This window comes from Macrosteles quadrilineatus, unplaced genomic scaffold (genome assembly GCF_028750875.1).
Source record: "Macrosteles quadrilineatus isolate MER2022 unplaced genomic scaffold, UCM_ALF_1.0 Scaffold_3__2_contigs__length_128488019, whole genome shotgun sequence".
Taxonomy (NCBI): domain Eukaryota; kingdom Metazoa; phylum Arthropoda; class Insecta; order Hemiptera; family Cicadellidae; genus Macrosteles; species Macrosteles quadrilineatus.
Genome location: NW_026542596.1, coordinates 120,515,083 through 120,534,605, shown reverse-complemented (window position 1 = coordinate 120,534,605; position 19,523 = coordinate 120,515,083). Strand labels below are relative to the sequence as shown.

The window sequence follows — 19,523 nt, the reverse complement described above, 5'->3', positions numbered from 1 at the left end:
CTAATTACTGGTAGCAGGTTTCCATTAAAACTACCATTTAGTAAACCACGTTACTAGTATACACATCACAACTCACTACATTATGGCTCTTAGTTCACCAAGTCCGCTGTTATGTGCCTCAACTGTACGATGACTGGAGAGAGGAAAGACGTTACTTGACAGACGGGAGGTTTGTCGGGGTCACGTTGTCTGAGAGAACCAGTTGTGTTACCAACCTACAGATGAAACCGCCAAACCGGGTGTCGAGTAGCGAGAAGCTGCAGAAACTACGAGAGCTGATGTCGTCAAAAAACATCTCCGCTTATATCATACCCAACTCTGACGATCACCAGGTAAATTAAAATCACTGTTTAGTCTGTTCTCCAAAAATTGGCATGTAAATGTTTTTGAAACACAACTATGCTGTTGCTATTATAATCAATATAAAATAAAATGAAAACAATTTAATTAGATTTCTTAAGCCACAGTATTACCTTGCGTGTAAACTCAGTGGTTATACTTCAAATAGTTGAGAAGTCCTGCATAAAGTAATCCTTGGTCCCAGCGGCAACTAGTTTCAATTCTTAGGTTACATCATCAAGGAAACAAAACGTTTTGCTTTGAAGGTCGTCAACACAGTATATATATATATAAAACACAAGACACAAATGCATTGATTTTGAATCCTTTGTAGGCCGGATCATAATTTAAACTAGGAACGTAAACTATTTGCAACTACAGCATCCATATGCAGGTTTTCTAAGCCATTTTAAGACCTTATTAAAGGTGATCTGATGTGCAATATTTTTAGGATTATTTGTGAGTAAGGCTTCTTAGTTCTAGCGTTAGATATAGCTGGGTAGCGAATGGTTGTAGTGCTTGCCTAGTAGTAAAAAAGGTAGCTGGTTCAATGCTGAGAAAAGTAACTGATGGTTTAAAACTGGAACCAGCTGACCTTGATTATTGAGCTTTTAATAAATGCTTTTACCCACAGACATTGCATTGCTCTACATAAAATACACAGACAATTTATTTTAAAGTAAAATTTTTTTACTGCAGACAATATTTTCTTTGTAGCTTTTAAAGTTTTTACTGATCGACTTTCATTTGGTTGTATTCGGACTAAAGCCACCAAGATATAAGTCTCACACTCTAACAATTATTGTCACATGCCACTATGATCACAAAGAAATCATTCAATCTATGATGCATAACTTGTAGACTTGTTGACAGAGTGAGTTTGTGGCCATCCCAGATCGTCGGAGAGAGTTTATAACCGGTTTCACTGGTAGCAATGGTGATGCAGTCGTGACGCTTAGCTGGGCCGCGTTGTGGACGGACAGTCGCTACTACCTACAGGCCGACGAGGAGATGGACTGTAACTGGCTGTTGATGCGGAGTGAGGACCGGAATGTAAGTTGCCTGCAGTATTTTGCCATCCCACCTTCACATACAAGAACGTAGGCTCTAGCACAAATCGTTTTGTTTTACACGGCTTAAATCGTAACACATTACTTCAGCCAAGGCCTAGGGGGTTGTGACATTTCATTTGGAGAAAATCCATTGGTGATTGGCGGTACTTAAATCTAGAGCCTCAGGGACCTGCGCTCTACCAATAGACCTGCTCGTAACCCAACAAAAACTACCAAGTAGTCTTAATTTTAAAAAATGTAAATTATTTTACTAGATTTATTTTTTTATATAAAACTTTAATATAAGTCCTTACCAAAATACAGTATAAATTACATTTGAAGAAAAGGAGCAATAGTAACATTAATGAAAACGTCAAATGTAAAATTTTACTTAATATATATTATACAGTAGACTCCCTCTTATCCGGACACCTTTTAACCGGACATCGGTTTAACCGGACTACACTCGGCGGAAATGACATCTCTTTAACCGGACAATTTTTATCAGCACATTGGTTTAACCGGACTAGATCGGCCGGAAGTGGGCAGTAGTGAAACGACTGTTCTCGTGGGAAAGATTTGAGACCAATGATCACGTGTCTAAATACAATGCTCTCATAAATTTAAGTCGAATATCACAGTAAACAGTCCGTTTTAATGAGTTCTTGGGGACGTCGGTTTAACCGGAAAATCCGTCATACGGACTGGCCTCGGTCCTGAGGAGTTCGGATAAGAGTTCTATTCAAGTCTACTGTAGTAGTTATTGTGCCAATGTTGGCTACATATTTTGGTCTTAATTTTTTACAGGTGGATTAAATTAGAGTTAAAGTTTTTTAGTTAGTTATACACAATTAGTTTGTCATAGCTTCTAGATGATAAAGTTTCAGTGGTGAATAAAATCTAAGTTTGATCATTGAGGTTTAATTTTTCAAAGGGACAAAAGTGTAAAAAAATACTGGTCCAGAAAATCAATTTATATAGCATTATAAATTAATGATTGACTCGGTGAAGAGAATGTTAAAACAGAACAACAATAATCTTTTTCATAACAATTTGTTATAGAAGGTCTTTCAATATTGGCCTTGTACTAAATTAAATAAAAAATTTAAGTGTTTCATAATTATTTACTCATATATTTTAGGTCCCGTCTATCGCTGAATGGCTGTCTACAGAGTTGAGACCTGGTTCTGTTGTGTCTGTGGACAGTAGGAAAGCCACTTACACCGAGTGGAAGATATGGCGGGATTACCTCCGTAAGTCTTTGTTTTTACATTAAATGTCAGCTTAAAAAAACAGAGCATAGATTTGTTGTAATTGTGGATTTTGATTCTAAAGGTCTTAATTTCTAGCCTGGCAATCTATATATTAATGGGTTTTTATAATATAACGGTACAATCTTACCACACAACAAAATGAGGTAAAAGTTATGATTTTTAGTTTATTTAGAAATTGAAACTAAGATCTCTTATCAGTACCTGGGGACTGAGCTTTGCTCGGAGAATATCATAAGTCTTTGGTCAGCAGTCTTTGGTCAATGTCAAACGTCGAGCAGCTATTTGTACACGTTCCTGCTCAAGATAATCGGCCTGTTGTTCCTTAATTTGCTAGGACATCAAGATCTAAAATTGTTTCTCTACTTTCATTTTTCGATGCACGATTTGGTCGAGGTTCTGAGCATTTGGTGAGATGTATGAGCTGGTTGGAACTGGGTTGGTTGTAGACGAATTGGTAAAATGTATTTCCTGACGATCGATTATAGCTTCTCTCCCTTGCATATTCTGTATAAATGTTTGCTTCGGAGGTCTTCCGCATTTCATTATTTGGAAATTAACCTTGAAAACATTTAACACTGATATGACTAATAAACCAAACTAAAGCTAACTATTCTTGAAAACGTATAGTCTAAACTAACCGATACTGTTTTTAAATGGTAGAAAAAGGAGTTTATAAATTACAAGATCTAATCTTGTAATTTATAAACTCTATCTACACTTGACAAAGTCCCTTAGGGGACGAAATATTGTGTGCAAAATATTTTTCTACTTGTTCTATGGCCTACCCACACTTTCAAGGTAAGCTAGCTGCTATCCTCCTTTTTCTACCATTTAAAATCCTGGCCTAGAGCCTTTCCTTAAACAAAACTAACCGATACTGTTATTTTTGTTTACATGTCAAATAAAATTATCACAATAAAAATAGCCTCTATCAGCTATTTTTGTTAACTATAGCTACAAAAAGGTATTGACGATAACGTAGGCGCTTTCAAGGGCTGTAGGACAGAAACTGGATTTTACCCAGCCTTTTGGCCAACTCCAATTAATTTTTTGTGACAAAATACCCAATTTTAAACAAAAAAAATCAAATGCCCTCGGACGAAAAGAAAATTTTGGCCGCTTGTTTTAGAGTATAGGATTTCTCATCTACATGTTAACAATTTTAGTGATATTTTCTCAAAGTTGCATCTTAAACAGATAAAAGCTATCTTTATTTACTGTTAACCGTCATATTTGGGGAAACATGAAAATAATAAATAGAGCTGTTGTGAACCTGTGAGTGCCTTGCGCTTCTGAGGATTAATTCTCATCTAAAATCAATTACCTGTGAAAAATAATATAGTTTTACGCTTAAATTATAAGTAAATATTCCATTAGAGAAGTCTTAGTTAAATTAAATTAAACTTTGTGATGACCTTGCTGGAAACAGAACACCAAATTAGAAATTGATTTTTTTTCAGAAAAGTTCCAGATTTCTCTAAATCCTGTTGTGGAAAATTTAATTGACGCGATATGGACGAATCGACCAAACTACCCACCAGAACCCATACATGTTTATGAAGATAAATTTGCTGGTAAGTTTTGTAGTTTTAATAAATCAGATTTCTATTGAGTAATAAACATATTAACCAATAAAAGATTAGTTACACATTATATGGTTTTCTTTGTTTGAAGTTCATGTGGTTTTGTTGGTAGATCCAACACTTCAATTCGTGGTTTTTTAAGTGTATCCGTACATTTTCGTGTTAACCTCTGACCCTGTCATGGATGTGTTTCAGAGGTTCCCATAGCATTTTGTGTCATGTGATTTGCAACAGTTTTGAAATTTTATCTGGTGAACCAATGCTTTTAGTCATTGAAGCTGGCAGCAACAAAATTTTGCGTCATCGACAACTCTTTGTAATTGAAATATATAGGCAACCTTGGTTTGTTTGCAGGTGAAACTTGGCAGAGTAAGTTGTCTCGTCTGAGGTGGACTTTGACTCATTCAGGGGCTGACATGATGGTGGTGACTGCTCTGGACGAGGTAATTGACTTTCAACTGATACTAGGAGTGGTTTTGGAAGAGGTTGAGTCCTGCTGTGTGATGTACATCGGAAAATTTGATTTACTATTATGATTTTATTTGGTAAAGATTAGGATAAGTTTTAAGGAATTTGTAATAGATAGGGACAGGTTGCACAATACCTTACTGTCAATACAAGCTCCTACAGATATAGTTTTGCAACTGAAGAAGAATCTTTATTTAAAAAAATTCTATGTCTCGTTTGTTTATTGTTACTTTAAAATTTTGTTGTTATTAAGTCATCCTGCTGTTCAATCTTTTCACCACAAAATCCCTAGATTTGTATATACTAAATACAAATAACAAACAGCTCTGGCCAATCACAATGAGTAACTATTTTTAACCAGTGAACACAATATTTATCCTCGCAGGTGGCTTGGTTGTTGAACCTCCGTGGAGGTGACATTCCCTTCACCCCTGTGTTCCGAGGGTACGTGCTGCTAGGGCTCAACTGGGCTACATTATATATTCCACCAGACAAGATAACCGCGGCTCTGCGCTCTCATCTGTATTCTCCTACAGACTCTGTACAGTAAGTTGTTTAGTTTCTGTTTACACTTGTGGTATTCAAATCGAAAATTATTTGTGTAAAGTTCATTGCTTGGCAGAGGTAAGTTGAGTTTAGTTCTTTATGTGGTTTGTCGTAGGGGTGAGTAGTACAGTATTGTTTAAAGCATTATTTTGGTAGTTTTTCTTCTGTCTTACCTGATAAATGATAATTAATCCAATATTTGTGTAGGGTCATGCCTTATGACTGGGTTTGGTACGAGTTGTCGGAGAAAGCCAAGAGAGCCAACAGGATACTGATCCCAGGACCTTTGAGTACCCAGACAAAAGGAACGAGTCTTGTCGTACATCAACTGGTAGGTTAAGTTTGGACAGGAATAATAGTTTAATAGAAAATGGCATTTACGTAAGCCACATCAGAGCCTACTGTTTTCTGTGGTGCTTGAGTTAAATCTCAACTGGAACTAATTAATTGGAAAAACGCATTTTACTGGCATAAATGCTTCAACAATATGTATTGTGTGACTTTGGACTCTTTGTAGAAAAACTTTAATGCATTGAATTAAAAATAAGTACTTAAATTAAATTATCTACATGTATACCTTTATTATATACACATATATTGCTAAAAATTCCAATGATGCACTCTCCAATAAATCCGTAATTTTTACAGTTACCTCCTGAAAAGATCATAATACTTCCATCACCAATAGTGAACATGAAGGCCTACAAGAACAATGTGGAGATCGAGGGATCACAGAATGCTCACATCAGAGACGCTGTGGCTCTGAGTCAGTTGTGGAGCGACTTGGAGGAAGGGGTGAATATTGATACGAAAACATCCATGATATTATTATATTATAATATTCCACCAGAATATTTTAAATACGTACAAGGATGTAACATGACAAAAGAGTGAAAATTTGAAAAATTTGTATGTAGACATTACTTTTATAACTGAACTGGTATAAATTATCTCCAAAACTGTTAAGCTTATGAAAAACAGTGTAAAGAACAACATAACATATTCTTCAAATGTAAACATATACTTTGTTATTATCTTGTCAAAGTATTGGGGTTTGCAATAATTTTGAATTTTTCTACCTTGGCTAATGATTACCGAAAAAAAAGTAATAGTAATCGTTTCAAATGAACAAGTGCATCATTGCATCAAATTCAACATTCTTTGCCGCCTTGTGGCCAAGTTGAAATGGAGCTAGTATACATTTATTTTAACATTTGTATTCATAATTTATGTTCAGTTAGCCGAGGGACAACTATGGGATGAGATGAAAGTAGTTGCGGCTCTGGATGTGTTACGAGCTCAACAGGTCTACAACCGAGGGCCGAGTTTCGAAAGTATCGTCGCTTTTGGGACCAACGGAGCTCTGCCTCACTACATTCCGAAACCTACAACCAACAAGATGATCGACAACTCAAGTTTACTAACCATAGATTCTGGTGGCCAATATCTTGGTGAGTGTGTCATTAATATTCTTAGTTGGTTGGCCTAAGACAGGCTGTTCTATTGATTGGTAGACAAAGAGACTTCGTTCCCGGGTTAAAATCCTGCCAAATTACCAATTGATTAATGATTTATCTTTTATCTAAGTGATAATGCCGCAACCCCTAGGTCTAGCCTGAAGTAATGTGAAGAACGATCCCAGTCTAGAGCTTAGCGTCCTAAGACAAAAAAAGTTAGCAAGTTCTTTATTAATTTAATTCCTTTGAAAAAAATAAACTATGAATGAAAGAAGTGAAAACTCATTAGATGGACAACACAAATATTAAAGAAATTCAGAATAATTTAATATGGGTAAATATTATGTCTAACCTTTTCCTTCACCCATCATTGTTTTAAAAACACTGCACAGGAAAAAGTCTTGTGCTCCAGTTCACCATATAAGAAACTGTCTACTCGAACACTCTACTACGTCTCTCAAACTCATCCAAAGATGAATTTTAATCAGCCTTCTGTAGGTAACCACAATTATATTTAACACTAGTTACAGCCTACTAAACCAACATTGCCAAACAACTTGTCTTTTTGGAGGAAAAGCGCTTGGCTTAGGAATACATTAAAGAAGATGGAATGGATAAACAACTAACTAACCAAGAAAAGAGTTGCTGGCAGTCGACGGTACACAACAAGTACACTATACAATTTGATATTTCACCTTTTGTGATGTGATAATTAATTGTGTTGTCTACCCTAGACTTTCTGGAACTCTTTTCTTGGTTATAGTTACCCAGTCCTTCTTTCGTAATGTATTTCTCACCAAATTAACTCTAGATTATTGTAGTACCTATTTACATTTTAAGCCGTTTAAGCTGTTTTCAATAACATGGTGTTGATACAGTATTGTATAATTATATATTCTATGTTTCCATTCCTCTATGTATCTCCATTCCCCTTCCGTTCCACCCTCCAGTCTCATTCCAACTTCAGACACTCTTCCGTCAACTCCTCAACATGTGACCCTGTGTATCTGTTGTGATTACAATGTGGTTTTATTAATAAACTTGTGTTACTAATTACACACTTGTTTTAATTAATTAATATGACCCATAAACACATGGTCACTTCATCTCCTAAATAAACTGCAATGTAATTATTCCAATCTTGTATTTTAAAATACATTTCTTATCTACTTTGTTACAGATGGCACAATAGACACAACCCGAGTGTTCCACTTTGGAAAACCCACAGCTCGTCAAGTTGAGGTAAATTACTGTTTATAATGTATAGGTAGTAGCCATTAGTTATTATTATAGTAATGGAAAGACTGATAGTACTTCTATTAGAAATATTATATATTTTTAATTAAATGTAAATTAAAACCATGGGTAGTAAATATTGTTTCACAGGTTTGAGATTGTTTTCAAAATCGGTTTTGCCTGAGCTGCAAAATTTGTGTTGACACAAAAATAAAACATAGTAAAAACTAAACAAGTCTGCTACTATAGGCTATATATAAAAAAAACATTAAGGCTGTGGTTTCCTAGACGCGTAATAGATGCGCTGCGTGTGCGCATCTAAGACGCAGCACACTTGTCTTATGGAGTTTCGTGTAAGCGGTTTCCAAGGCTGCGTATCTAATGCGCGCGCATCTAATACGTGCGCACCAATAGTTGCGTATTTCACCGACTGCTCTCAGAGCAGTCAAATCTGAGTTACGCTGCGTTTTAGACATTTCTTGTGCAATGGATTTGGAAGTAAATGTTGTCCAGATGGCAAAATTCTCCACCAACAACGCAAAATATATTGAATTTGTCTATTGAAATAACATATTATGGAAGTAGGCCTACGTTGTTCATAAAATTAAAATTTTTATAGTTTTACATTCCATATCATTCGTTATGTAGTGTTAATTTTCCCATAATGTGTAATTTTAATATTTAATTCCCTTATTAAATGTTCCCTACAATTAATTTGTCCTCACATATTTCTAATTTGTAAATAAACCTGATGTTGACAAATATTCTTCTCAAGTCAGCACAACACCAACTCCCAAATATAAGAGCCCCCATAATTATTTTGAGAACCCCTGAACATCTTAGAATTAAGCCTATATTAATTACTAGCATAGTACCCGTCCTTCTTATGGGGTTGGCGTATAAGTATAAAATGCTTATTGCAGTTATACTCGTAAATAATATACTATTTCGTCAATTCGGTAAATTCCGAATAGGTAGGCCAAAATATAGTAACAGGCAACAGGTAAAGCAAAGTTGGAGAGGTTTAATTAAAATTTATTGTTTACATTTTAAATTGACATTTTTGCTTTAATACTACGGTCAAAACTTCCGCTAGGGCAACGTACAGTTCCTAATCATATACTTTTCACTGCACCCAAAGAAACAGCTTCTTCGAAACTGTCAATACCAAAGTATACATTTCATTATCTAAATCATCGTATAACATCATAGTAGCCACTAGTAATCTCTCCCGTGAACTTATATTACGCACCAACCGTGTGTATTATACGCAGTCTAGGAAACCACTCACGGCAGCTGCGTTTTGGGGCCTGGATAAAAGCCGCAGCGCATCTAAACCGCTGCGCATCTATTACGCGTCTAGGAAACCACAGCCTAAACTGATAAACAAAACCATGACAGTACAGTACAAGTACAAACTATTACAAGCAATTATTACTGATACTAGTCCAATGGAAGAATATAAATCATTAAAAACACAGTCTTTGGTCTCGTTTACATAATTAATTATGTTTCACATATTTACCATAAAAATATATTTGGGTTTACACTTCATTCACTAATTAAAATGTCAAGCTAAAAATGAAAATGTTTTCACTGTTAAAACAACATTCAATACAATCCTAGAGTACCTTATACAAATCCCAGTAGTTTACGAACTGAAATAGATTGTTGTCGTAACTAGGATTAGGTAATCCTGCAGTGCACTCAAAATGTTTGTGTCAATGTAAAAAAATAAACATGGAGTGTCTGGATAATCATCTTCTGAGCTTGAATGAAGTTTTCGCAACGACTTTTTCAAACTCGAGTCCCGCGTCAGGTAGTACTCATTGGCTATCTTAACAAAGAAATGCTTACATAGAGACGATTTCCAAACATTAATAACTATGGGGATGGCTGTTGAAATCGTCAAGGCGATTGCAAAAATGTATCGAATCATATTGCAGTTTACATTGTAATCTTCAAATAACAAGTCCGCAGTGTAATTTGGGTCATCCATTACTTGTGAGACAAATGTTAGGTAGTAAACCTGGTTCACAATCAAAACAAAGTTCTTTAGTTTGGTGAAGTTTTGAAGAATGTTTTTGGAAGATTCAACTTTTCCATTAGAAACTTTTGTTTTTACTCTTAGAACACAATCTGATGGGATCGAACAGACAAAACAGGGGTCCAACAACACTGGATCTTGTGATAAAATGGTGTACACTTGCAAATTTTGCTGGGTCGACATTTTGTCAACTATCGCGTACATCAGTTCTAGACTTTGGAGATAGGCTATGTAGAAATTGAAACTGGTTACCCAGCTCACTACGAGTGGAACATATGATGTTCTTTGGGCCACTTTTGTAAAAACTGATAAGTTACTTACTTTATCGTCACTGGCACCCCACTCAAACACAATGTCTGTTATGGCGTTCACTACAATGACGACAATTATTGCCAATTTTACAACTTTTACAGGTGTTTTTGATTCTCCTGAAGTTGTTGATTGACAATGTTCAATTGTATTTTGAACCCACACAATGCTTCTCAGATTCAAAATCATTATTAGTGAAAACACTAACACTCCTGATGTATAAACTAGCGTTGTGAAAGAATAATACAGCTCGTTATTGGACAAAAGTCTGTCGATAATAGATATAAAATAGAATAAACAATTGTAAATATGCAAAAGAATAAATGTTAGGTAGTAAACTACTTGAAGCTTGGATAGTTTGTATTCTGCAAGTACTGGTATTCCAATCAAGAGGTATAATATATTTCCAATTCGTATACAAGCCGAACCAAACGATAAGGATGACATTTTTATATCAATATGCATTAATTTACTGTTTGGTCAGTTAGTTTGGTTTCTATGGACATGTCAATCTGCCATTTCCATACAAGTAATTGTTAATCGATAATGTAACTCAAATAAACGTTTATGTTATTGTTTCTACTTTCCTTGTATTGATCTACTTGGTTACCGTATCAAGAGCATTCCAATATTGCTTTACTATCCTCATGAAACTGACCATCTAATAATTTACCTTTGATTTAGCTACTTATTTCATTCAAAATAAAAGACCAAGACAAACACTTTTTAAATATTTTTTAACAAGCAGCCTGGTTTAAAACTTATTCTTTTGCCGCATTAGCTGTGTGGAATTATGAAATCAACATTCATTTGACAGTTAGTTCTGCTTGTTTACATTTTTAAACTTTGTAGGTTTGTTCTTTGTTACCATGGATAATCAACCCATATTTACTTTTAAATCTCTCACCTCGAATTTTTGAAAGCCCACGGGGCAGAGCCCTAGGACAATATCGAAGCGGGAATAGTTCTATATGTATCCTCGGATCTGTAGCTTCATTTGTGTGCAATTTGAGCCCAGTCGGTTCAGTAGTTTTTGAGATTACCTCATACAAACACACACACACACACAGACACCACCTCTTCTTTATAATAGTATAGATAAATCCCAAAGTACCCATGAACTTTTGAAAAAACTACAAGTCTTACCCCCATAAACCATATACATAAAATGTTTGTTATGACGAGAAACCTTGTGCAAAACTATCCATTTTTCATAAATTGCCCTTAAAGGTCGTAATTCTTTTCTAAAGGGAACTTTCATACACCTATTGTAAAAATACCCCAGCTGTACTTATTTGTTTGTTATTCTTTCAATTTATTACCTTACTGTACTAGCTGGCCCAACAGACGTTGTCCTGTCCTAATGTGGTTTTATGTCAAATGCTGGTTCATTTTCAAGATAAGCTCGTTAGCATGGCTCAATCACGTCCTGGTTGAAGTTTGTTCGCTACGATCACTCACCTTTTGGTTGCAAATTATTTAGCTGTTGTCATAAATTAAAAAAAAAATAGTGCTGCACCCTGTTGGTAAACCTATTAACTTTTTAATGCTATTGAACATCACAGAATCAAATTGTTTAGTTAAACCAGCTGTTAAGATTCTTTAATTCCATTTAATACTAGCTGTTTGCCCGTTCTACGTACGGGAATCTAGTAGTAAGTTAAAACCTTATATTCAGAACAGGAGTTGGTTTGCATATTTAGTGTGCATTTTTCCAGATATGATGGCAAAACTATAACTGTTTAGGAACACATATAAACCTTCTCAAATACAATATCTGACAGTTTCAAAGCCAAAACGAATGCTTCGCAATTAAATGTCACCCGATCGTGTTAGTCCATATTTTATATCAAACGATGAAAGGATTTGCTTTACAGTATAGATCTATGAGGCATAGCCCTAAGATAGGCCTGTAATTTAAAGTTACTTTTCACACTGGTTAAAAGTAGTTAAAACACTACCTCAACCTCACTACTGCACACTTTATTTGGGTCGAAACTGTTATTTACAATGGTGCTCTTGTCTTTTCCACGAAAAATAAGGACATTAATGCGTTACCAACAGACATACACACACAAATACAGAATTGAGTCCACACAACATTTTTGAGTCCAGACAGAAAACGCTAAAAATTATACAGTAAGACATCAATTAAATTTAATAAGCAATAAGGTGCAGTGTTTATAAATAAATAGTGAAAATGAAAATAGTGATGTGTTTTTATGTAAAAATTATTCTTACTGCTACCACCGGTTCTAAGGAAAAGTAGCAGTACCAAAAACAAAAACCAACGTTTACATTTGAGAAAAGAACTGTAGTACTTACGACTAATTCAAACTGTCCTTCAAATCAAACTGTATTATAGGTGTTAACTAATCTGTTGGCAAATATATAAATAAATAAATACACAGGCCACAAAACATGTAACATGTAAATGATGTAACAACAACGTAAAGCTTTAAAAACGTACTATGGTTTGCTAAAAAAACTTTCACTTGATGTGGTGCAGTACCGAAGTTATTAATCACCTTTGGTTTTAATTTTGTCTTTAAGTTTTCGAAAATCAAAGTTATTTTCCATTAATAGCATTATTTGTAAGCAGCTTTAATGTTAACATATTAATGGCAGTTTGAAGAAACCACCTTTATCCAAACAAAGGTTTTTCATTTAAAAGATTACGTAATCTCTAAACGATAATTGGTAGGTACATATATCTAGCAAACATTCGGAGGAAATGTGACAAAAAACGCACAAATCTGGAGTTTTGTACGTTTGTAGTTTTATTTCCTAAGTAGGAAAAGTACCGATATCGTTATCGAAAAGTAAGAAAGTAGAAACAAAAAATGACACATTGGAAAAGCGAGTTTAGCTACATCTGTTAAGTTTAACCTCCGTTACGGTACGATCACAGCGAAATCAGACAGATCTTCCAAAATCGCAGCAACATCCACGATCACCCACTGCAGTTGTGATTTTTTACTTTGCACTTTATACAACTGTCCTTGAAGCGCCGTCAATGAGTGGAAAACTTTGTAAGCTACGGTATTGGTGCCGATGATTAAAAATATGTAAGTTTCCTTGCACTAATACAACACTGATTCACGGTATTTTCCCCGGTTATCAAAACTCAAGAACAATCGTTGCACTTGCGATTAATTAAACCGGTTAAGTAAGGCACAACGTTTTTAATCTCACTTGGTTTGGATGTGCTTACTAAACTTGATCAGAAATGGTTGCGGTATTTGTAAACAACTTTTAATGTAAACATATAAGTGACAGCTAGAAGTGAGAACTAATCCAAACAGCTGATCGTTATTTCATAAAATGTAATAGTAAACATTGGGAGAAAATTTTACAAAAATCGAACAAAATTGGGTTTTTGATGGTTCGTTATTTTGTTTTCAAAGAAGCGAGGCCATGTTTTTATAGCCAAAGACACTCTCGCCAATCCAGTAAATACAGAAAAACGATTAGAACCTTGATCGAGACTAGTTTTCTAGGAGTAGGCCGCGTAAAATGACATTTTGGCGTTACAGACGAAGTCACAGAATGGACAAACAGACAGACATACAGACAGAAATTGAGATAAGACTCGTTTCGGCTTTCTTGGCTATAAAACGTAAAAATAACCAAAAACTGCATGATTCTAAGCAATGTACAGACAAAACTGTAATTTTATTTATATAGATGAGTATTCATAAGGTTAACATGGGAAACTCCAGAGCCACTGGGGCGGAGCCCTTTTGACGGATCTGCACCAAACTTCAAACAAACCATCCTTGAATAATGCTTAATAATGCCTGAAAGTTTCATTACAATCTGTCAAGCGGTTTCGGAGTCCATAAAGGACAAACAAAGAAACACACAAACAAACAAACATTGGATTTAATATATAGAAAAATCAAGTGTGATTATTTGTTTGTATTACTGTATTCTGGTTTTTTTTTATTTCAGCTTAACCTAACCAATCAATAGTTTTATTTATACTTATGAAGTCAAACGGGGTGAATCCCGTGGGTAACAACTAGTTTAAAATAAAATACATTTTTGTAAATTCACTTCCTAACCACTTAAGTACTGAAAACTAAAAGAAACAACTGACACTATGCAATATGAATCATAACAGTTTTAACATATGACTCTTAAATGATTTTGGAAAGTTTTTGTTAATCTTTTTTTATATTGAATCACTAAAATGTTTGGATATTCTTTTACCACTGAAGGTTATGGGATAAGAAAAGAAAGCGCTGCAAGCTTAAAGATCTATTATTGAGCCCCTAAACTAGTGTTCAGTCCGCCTAAAGCATCCCCTCCAGCCCTAATTCCTTGACAAAATCTATATGTAACTCGAGAATAATCCCAATTGCTACCTGCTACCACCCACACTATTGGCTCTCTTGAAGCAGAGACTGCCTCCCAATTTTTCAACAGACCCTCTGCAGTTTTTTTTTCATTTGGCATAATCAAATTCATACTCTTTACCCTAGCCCTGCTCTTTACCCATTTTCATGTGGTGTCCCTTAATCTGCAATGTCCATTCAATCGTTAGCATTCTTAAACAGTTTTTGTGAGTCTTGCCATGGTCTCGGATCTCAATGTTGTGGTCCTCAAGTAACTACTTGGCTTGCTTACACCTCCAAACTCTCTATGCCTTCTCTACCTCCTCAATATTTTACAACCCATATTCGTTAAACTTACACCTGCTGTTCTACATTGTTGCCAGATTTACACAGCACTGTTACAAGGATGCATCAACCTGGCCAGCACAGTGTTCCCAGCTGGTCAAACATTGCAGGAACTAGACGTCATCATCCGAGGACCTCTGTACAAGCTGGGACACAGTTACGGCCACGGCAGCACTCACGGAACCGGTGTCTACCTCGGTGTACATGAAGGTAATGATTTTGTTTATATTTTTTCCCGTGGCAATATATAGGTTATTTATAAGGGAACGGTCCAAGCTTTGGTCTTTATTTTAAGTTTATTTTTGGTGATTTTAGGTTAAGAAATTATTGCAGACATTTTCCAACTTGATTTGATTAGTAAAATACAAAGACGGTTTGTTTCCGGTTTTCAGGGTCGTTTTTATAAATGGGCCCAGGGGCGCAAGGAAGAGAGAAATTCCCCCACAAGGTAGGTGGAGAGGATCCCAATCGTCTCTAGGGCCTATAGATAATTACATGCAATCCTTGGGCCTGCTGGTCTTACTATCCAATGACGACCTTATTTTGATCCATATACTCTTTCGCGCTTGATATTGAACTAGCAACTTTCATATTTGAAAGTTTGCCCTAGCTATAACCACTCAGCCTTATTAATATAGTAAAGGTTTAAAAATATAGGCTACTATTATTTCTAGGAATGCACTACTATTAGTTAGATGCGATTTGCCACCTTTGCTAGTTGGAGCTTCATTGTATAGGCATACATTTAAAGTGTTTTGTTTATTTTGACTCAAACAGCCATAATACAAAGCTTACTGACATAGTTTACAGTCCACAATACAACACTGTATAACAATATATTTACAAAAATACATTTATCAACTCGTAGTTCTGAGTCAAAACAAGAACTTTTTAATGTCTTGATGTGCTCGCCTTCAAATCTGAAGGTTGCTGGTTTGATTCTAACGAGATTGCAAATTCACTCATTTGTTATTGGGCTATTAAGTAATGATGCTATCTAACAAAAGGACGGTTGGATAAAAAAAAACTTAATAAACAAGAAACACAATAATAAACACAGTGTACGGATATATACATAATGCACAAAAAACAATAAAGATTAATGGTTGAATTGTAGTGTATTTATAGTCAAAGATTGTAGACAATGTTTTAATGACTCGTTCGTTTTTAACATTGACAATGTGGCATACTCACATTAAAAATGTATCAAAAATACCTAATTCAGCTATATTTGTTTAGCAATTAATTAGAGATAAAAACATTTTGACACACAAATTGCAGTAGGCCTATATCATGCTTATTTCGCTTCAATTATTAATTACAGACTTATTTTATGGGGATCGTAGTGAAAGCAAAAAAGTGTCTATTCTTCAAAAAAGGGCGATTAGACATATAGCCAAGGTTCCTCCAGATACACATTGCCAAGAATATTTCAGTCAATTCAATTCTAAATTATCACTTTATACAGCTCTTACAATTATTATACTTCTCTGATGGTCAAGTTGGATACACTTATGAAGAGTCAACCCTCTCACATCCATGATACGAGATTCAAATTAATAAAACCAATGCAACATAGACATTATTACATTTATCCCCACAATATATGGGACCCAAAATTTATAATAAGCTGCCTTCAACAATAAGAATAAAAGATATCAATTGCATATCAAAAATTAAAAAAAAAAACATCTAAGATATATATGGCTTCTGGAGAAGGCATTTTTTTCACTGGAAGATTACCTTACAAATGTAGGCCCTAATTATTTTTAAGTATTCAATATTATGATTGTTGTTTTATGACAAATCACCTGTGAATCATTGATGTAACGTGTGATGATTATAAATAAATAAATAAAAAAGTCTTTAATGTGCTTGATCTAGCTTGATTTAGTGAGTCGGTGGCTCAGTCGGTAGCGTCGCGGACTTCGGGCCCAAGGCAGCGATGTCGTGGGTTCGGATCCTGGTCACTGCCGATAACATTTTATCAGTACAGTTCACCTTTGTACTGTACCGGCTCACTTCTTGCTTTGCTGTAAACGATCCACGCACGGGCGCTTAGTCTATGTGGACGGGCAAATGCAAGGTTAAAAGAGGCCGCCAACCTCTTTAAAAAAAATTTGATTTTTTCTTCCATTGTGTAAAAGAATATATTTTCCAGACCAAATCTAAGATTTACTGACTAATTTAGATGTAAAGTTTAATTTAGCATCTTGCTCAGACCTCGAATGTCCTTTACCACAAATTATCATGTGAAACAGTTTTTCATTATGATTTATGAAAAAATAAAATTTACCCTGGAAATATTTTTTCCTTTTTCAGCTTTCAACTACACATATGAAGTCAACTTTATAGGATCTCAAGGTAACAAAAAAGTTTTTCTTTTACTTTTAATAAAGTACTTTTGCTATACCAGGGGCCACGAGAGTCTGCAGTTGGCGGCAGCCAATACCAAGACTGGACTAGTGTGACGTTGCAACATCGCCCGTTCACTACTTTTCGACACTAATTAATATATACTAAACAATATTTTCAAATCAGCTGGCATTATAAGATTTGGCAACACCACACTGTCCTCATTGACTCCTTCGAAGTCACGTGGTAAATAGGCTTCTCCCTCAACTGCAGACTCTCGTGGACTGTACTGTAGATATAAAACTAAACTTACAAATCCACAATTATGAGAAAAAACACGGTATGCTGCAAAAGAATGTTCTGTTTGATTTGGTAATGTTATGTATGGTTGCAGGAAATGTGCGACAGCATTTAACATCTATTAAAAATTATTTTATTCCTTTTTGACAATAGCTTTAACCTATGTCCAATGTTGGCATTTTAATTTTAATGTAATATAAATCCCTGTATTATATGTCTCAAAAGTTTAAACCAAGATTTTTTATTTTATAAATTTACCAAACTAATATTTTGTTCATTTATCTAAAATCTTTTTACTATCTCCAATTGCTCACTTAGCAAAACAAAACAGAACATTAAGCTGTAGGATTTTGTATTTGTTGCTATAATATAATATTTAACTAATATAAATAATAACAAATAAAAAATATTATTTCAGAGCCTGGCTTTTATAAAGAAAATGACTTTGGAATGCGTTTGGAAAATCTTGTTCGAGTTGTAGAAAAGCCAGCAAGAGTAAGTGGTTTAATTAAACGAGTGTCAGAAGGATGAACAATTAATAATTTCTATAGAAATCATAGCTGGTAAATGTAACTCTTACACTGTAGTTCCAGTTACTTACTTCAAAGTTATAGTAGCATTGATAATCTATAATATTGTTAACGATAGTATTACAATAGGTAATGGGATGTCTACTTCAGTATCAAAGTCAATGGTAGTACCTTTGTAGTAAAGTTCAAGACGATGATACATTTAAAGAGGTACATACTCGCCTATTGAACATATTTTGTTAAGCACTTTCAGTTAGTCTTGGGACGCCTAAATTTGGAAATCAGAGATTTGAAAAGTGCATTTGTAACCAAAATAATTTTATATTGAGGTACCATAGCACCATGAATCCATGGCACAAATTGATACACTTTATAGTCAATAACAATCAGAACTTGATCAATAATTACATCAGTAATCGATATCTTTAGGATCCATTATTTCATTCCTACTAGATAAAACCTTTAGATTCAATGCACTAATCTGTCATCAATTTATAGATTAAAATTAGATTATCAGTAGATGAAAATTGTGTTAATCTATCTTTGGACTATCCTTTCAGTGAATAGATTTTAAAGCTTGATTTCTTTGCAGGAAGGGTCAAGAAGACTTTTAGGGTTTGAGCCTTTGACCCTGGTACCTTATGAACGGAAGCTAATTAATTTCAAGAAATTGGATAAACACCAGGTAAAAACACATCCTATTGGATACTATATTTAGTATTATTTGGTTAGTTTTTGATAATTAAAGAAATTCTATGATTTATTAGATCAGAGAAATGGTTTTCTAAAAACTGCAAAAAACCTATTAGCACTCTTTTTACTCCAAAAAGCTAAAGGAAATATTACATAACTAATGTTTCATGCCAGTCAAATTTAAAAATATTTTTTTTTATTAATTAAGTTTATTTGCTGAGGCTAAAAATTGCTTTTGTTTCAGATCCAATGGTTGAGAAAGTACTATTCGACCATAAGGTCACTTGTTGGAGACGAAATGATAAGACAAGGCAAACATAAACTTTTCAAGTGGCTTGTGGAGAAGACGGAAACGTTCTGTTTCTCAAATGATGATGATGATGATTGAATAGGTATAAAACATAAAACAACTGTCCGTGGAATAAATATTTATCTCCATAAACTAGTTGGTATTTATTTCAAATCCGTATTTCTATTCTGTCGCCTTCAAATTTGGGCAATGAGCAAAGTCTTAGAATTCGGTCAGTACATTATTTCAAAATTACAAGTCCTTACCTTACATAATTTTTCCACGCCTTGTGTATGATTTTTAGTACTAAGCTGTTGAAAGTAAACACAAATTTTTGATTGAAATAGGGAACAAGCTAGA

The 19,523-nt window shown here is 34.6% G+C and overlaps 1 protein-coding gene across 1 annotated transcript; it reads left to right on the top strand.

Annotated features, from left to right (window-relative positions):
- Window positions 1–19,262, top strand: LOC128989504 (xaa-Pro aminopeptidase 1-like). Its single transcript, XM_054411399.1, has 15 exons — window positions 1–332; window positions 1,213–1,392; window positions 2,533–2,644; window positions 4,126–4,239; window positions 4,603–4,691; window positions 5,102–5,262; window positions 5,470–5,593; window positions 5,911–6,057; window positions 6,500–6,713; window positions 7,900–7,961; window positions 15,035–15,206; window positions 17,319–17,360; window positions 18,070–18,146; window positions 18,774–18,866; window positions 19,119–19,262. Exons 1-15 carry the CDS (start codon window positions 222–224, stop codon window positions 19,260–19,262), a joined length of 1,842 nt encoding a protein of 613 aa, XP_054267374.1. The 5' UTR covers window positions 1–221.
- The last annotated feature ends 261 nt before the right edge of the window (window positions 19,263–19,523 follow it).

Bases quoted from the DNA above. Each gene is read 5' to 3' on its own strand.
- LOC128989504 (XM_054411399.1), top strand. From the start codon at position 222: ATGAAACCGCCAAACCGGGTGTCGAGTAGCGAGAAGCTGCAGAAACTA. The intron at 7,962-15,034 runs GTAAATTACTGT...CATTGTTGCCAG, and splicing joins CCACAGCTCGTCAAGTTGAG to ATTTACACAGCACTGTTACA. The intron at 17,361-18,069 runs GTAACAAAAAAG...ATATTATTTCAG, and splicing joins CAACTTTATAGGATCTCAAG to AGCCTGGCTTTTATAAAGAA.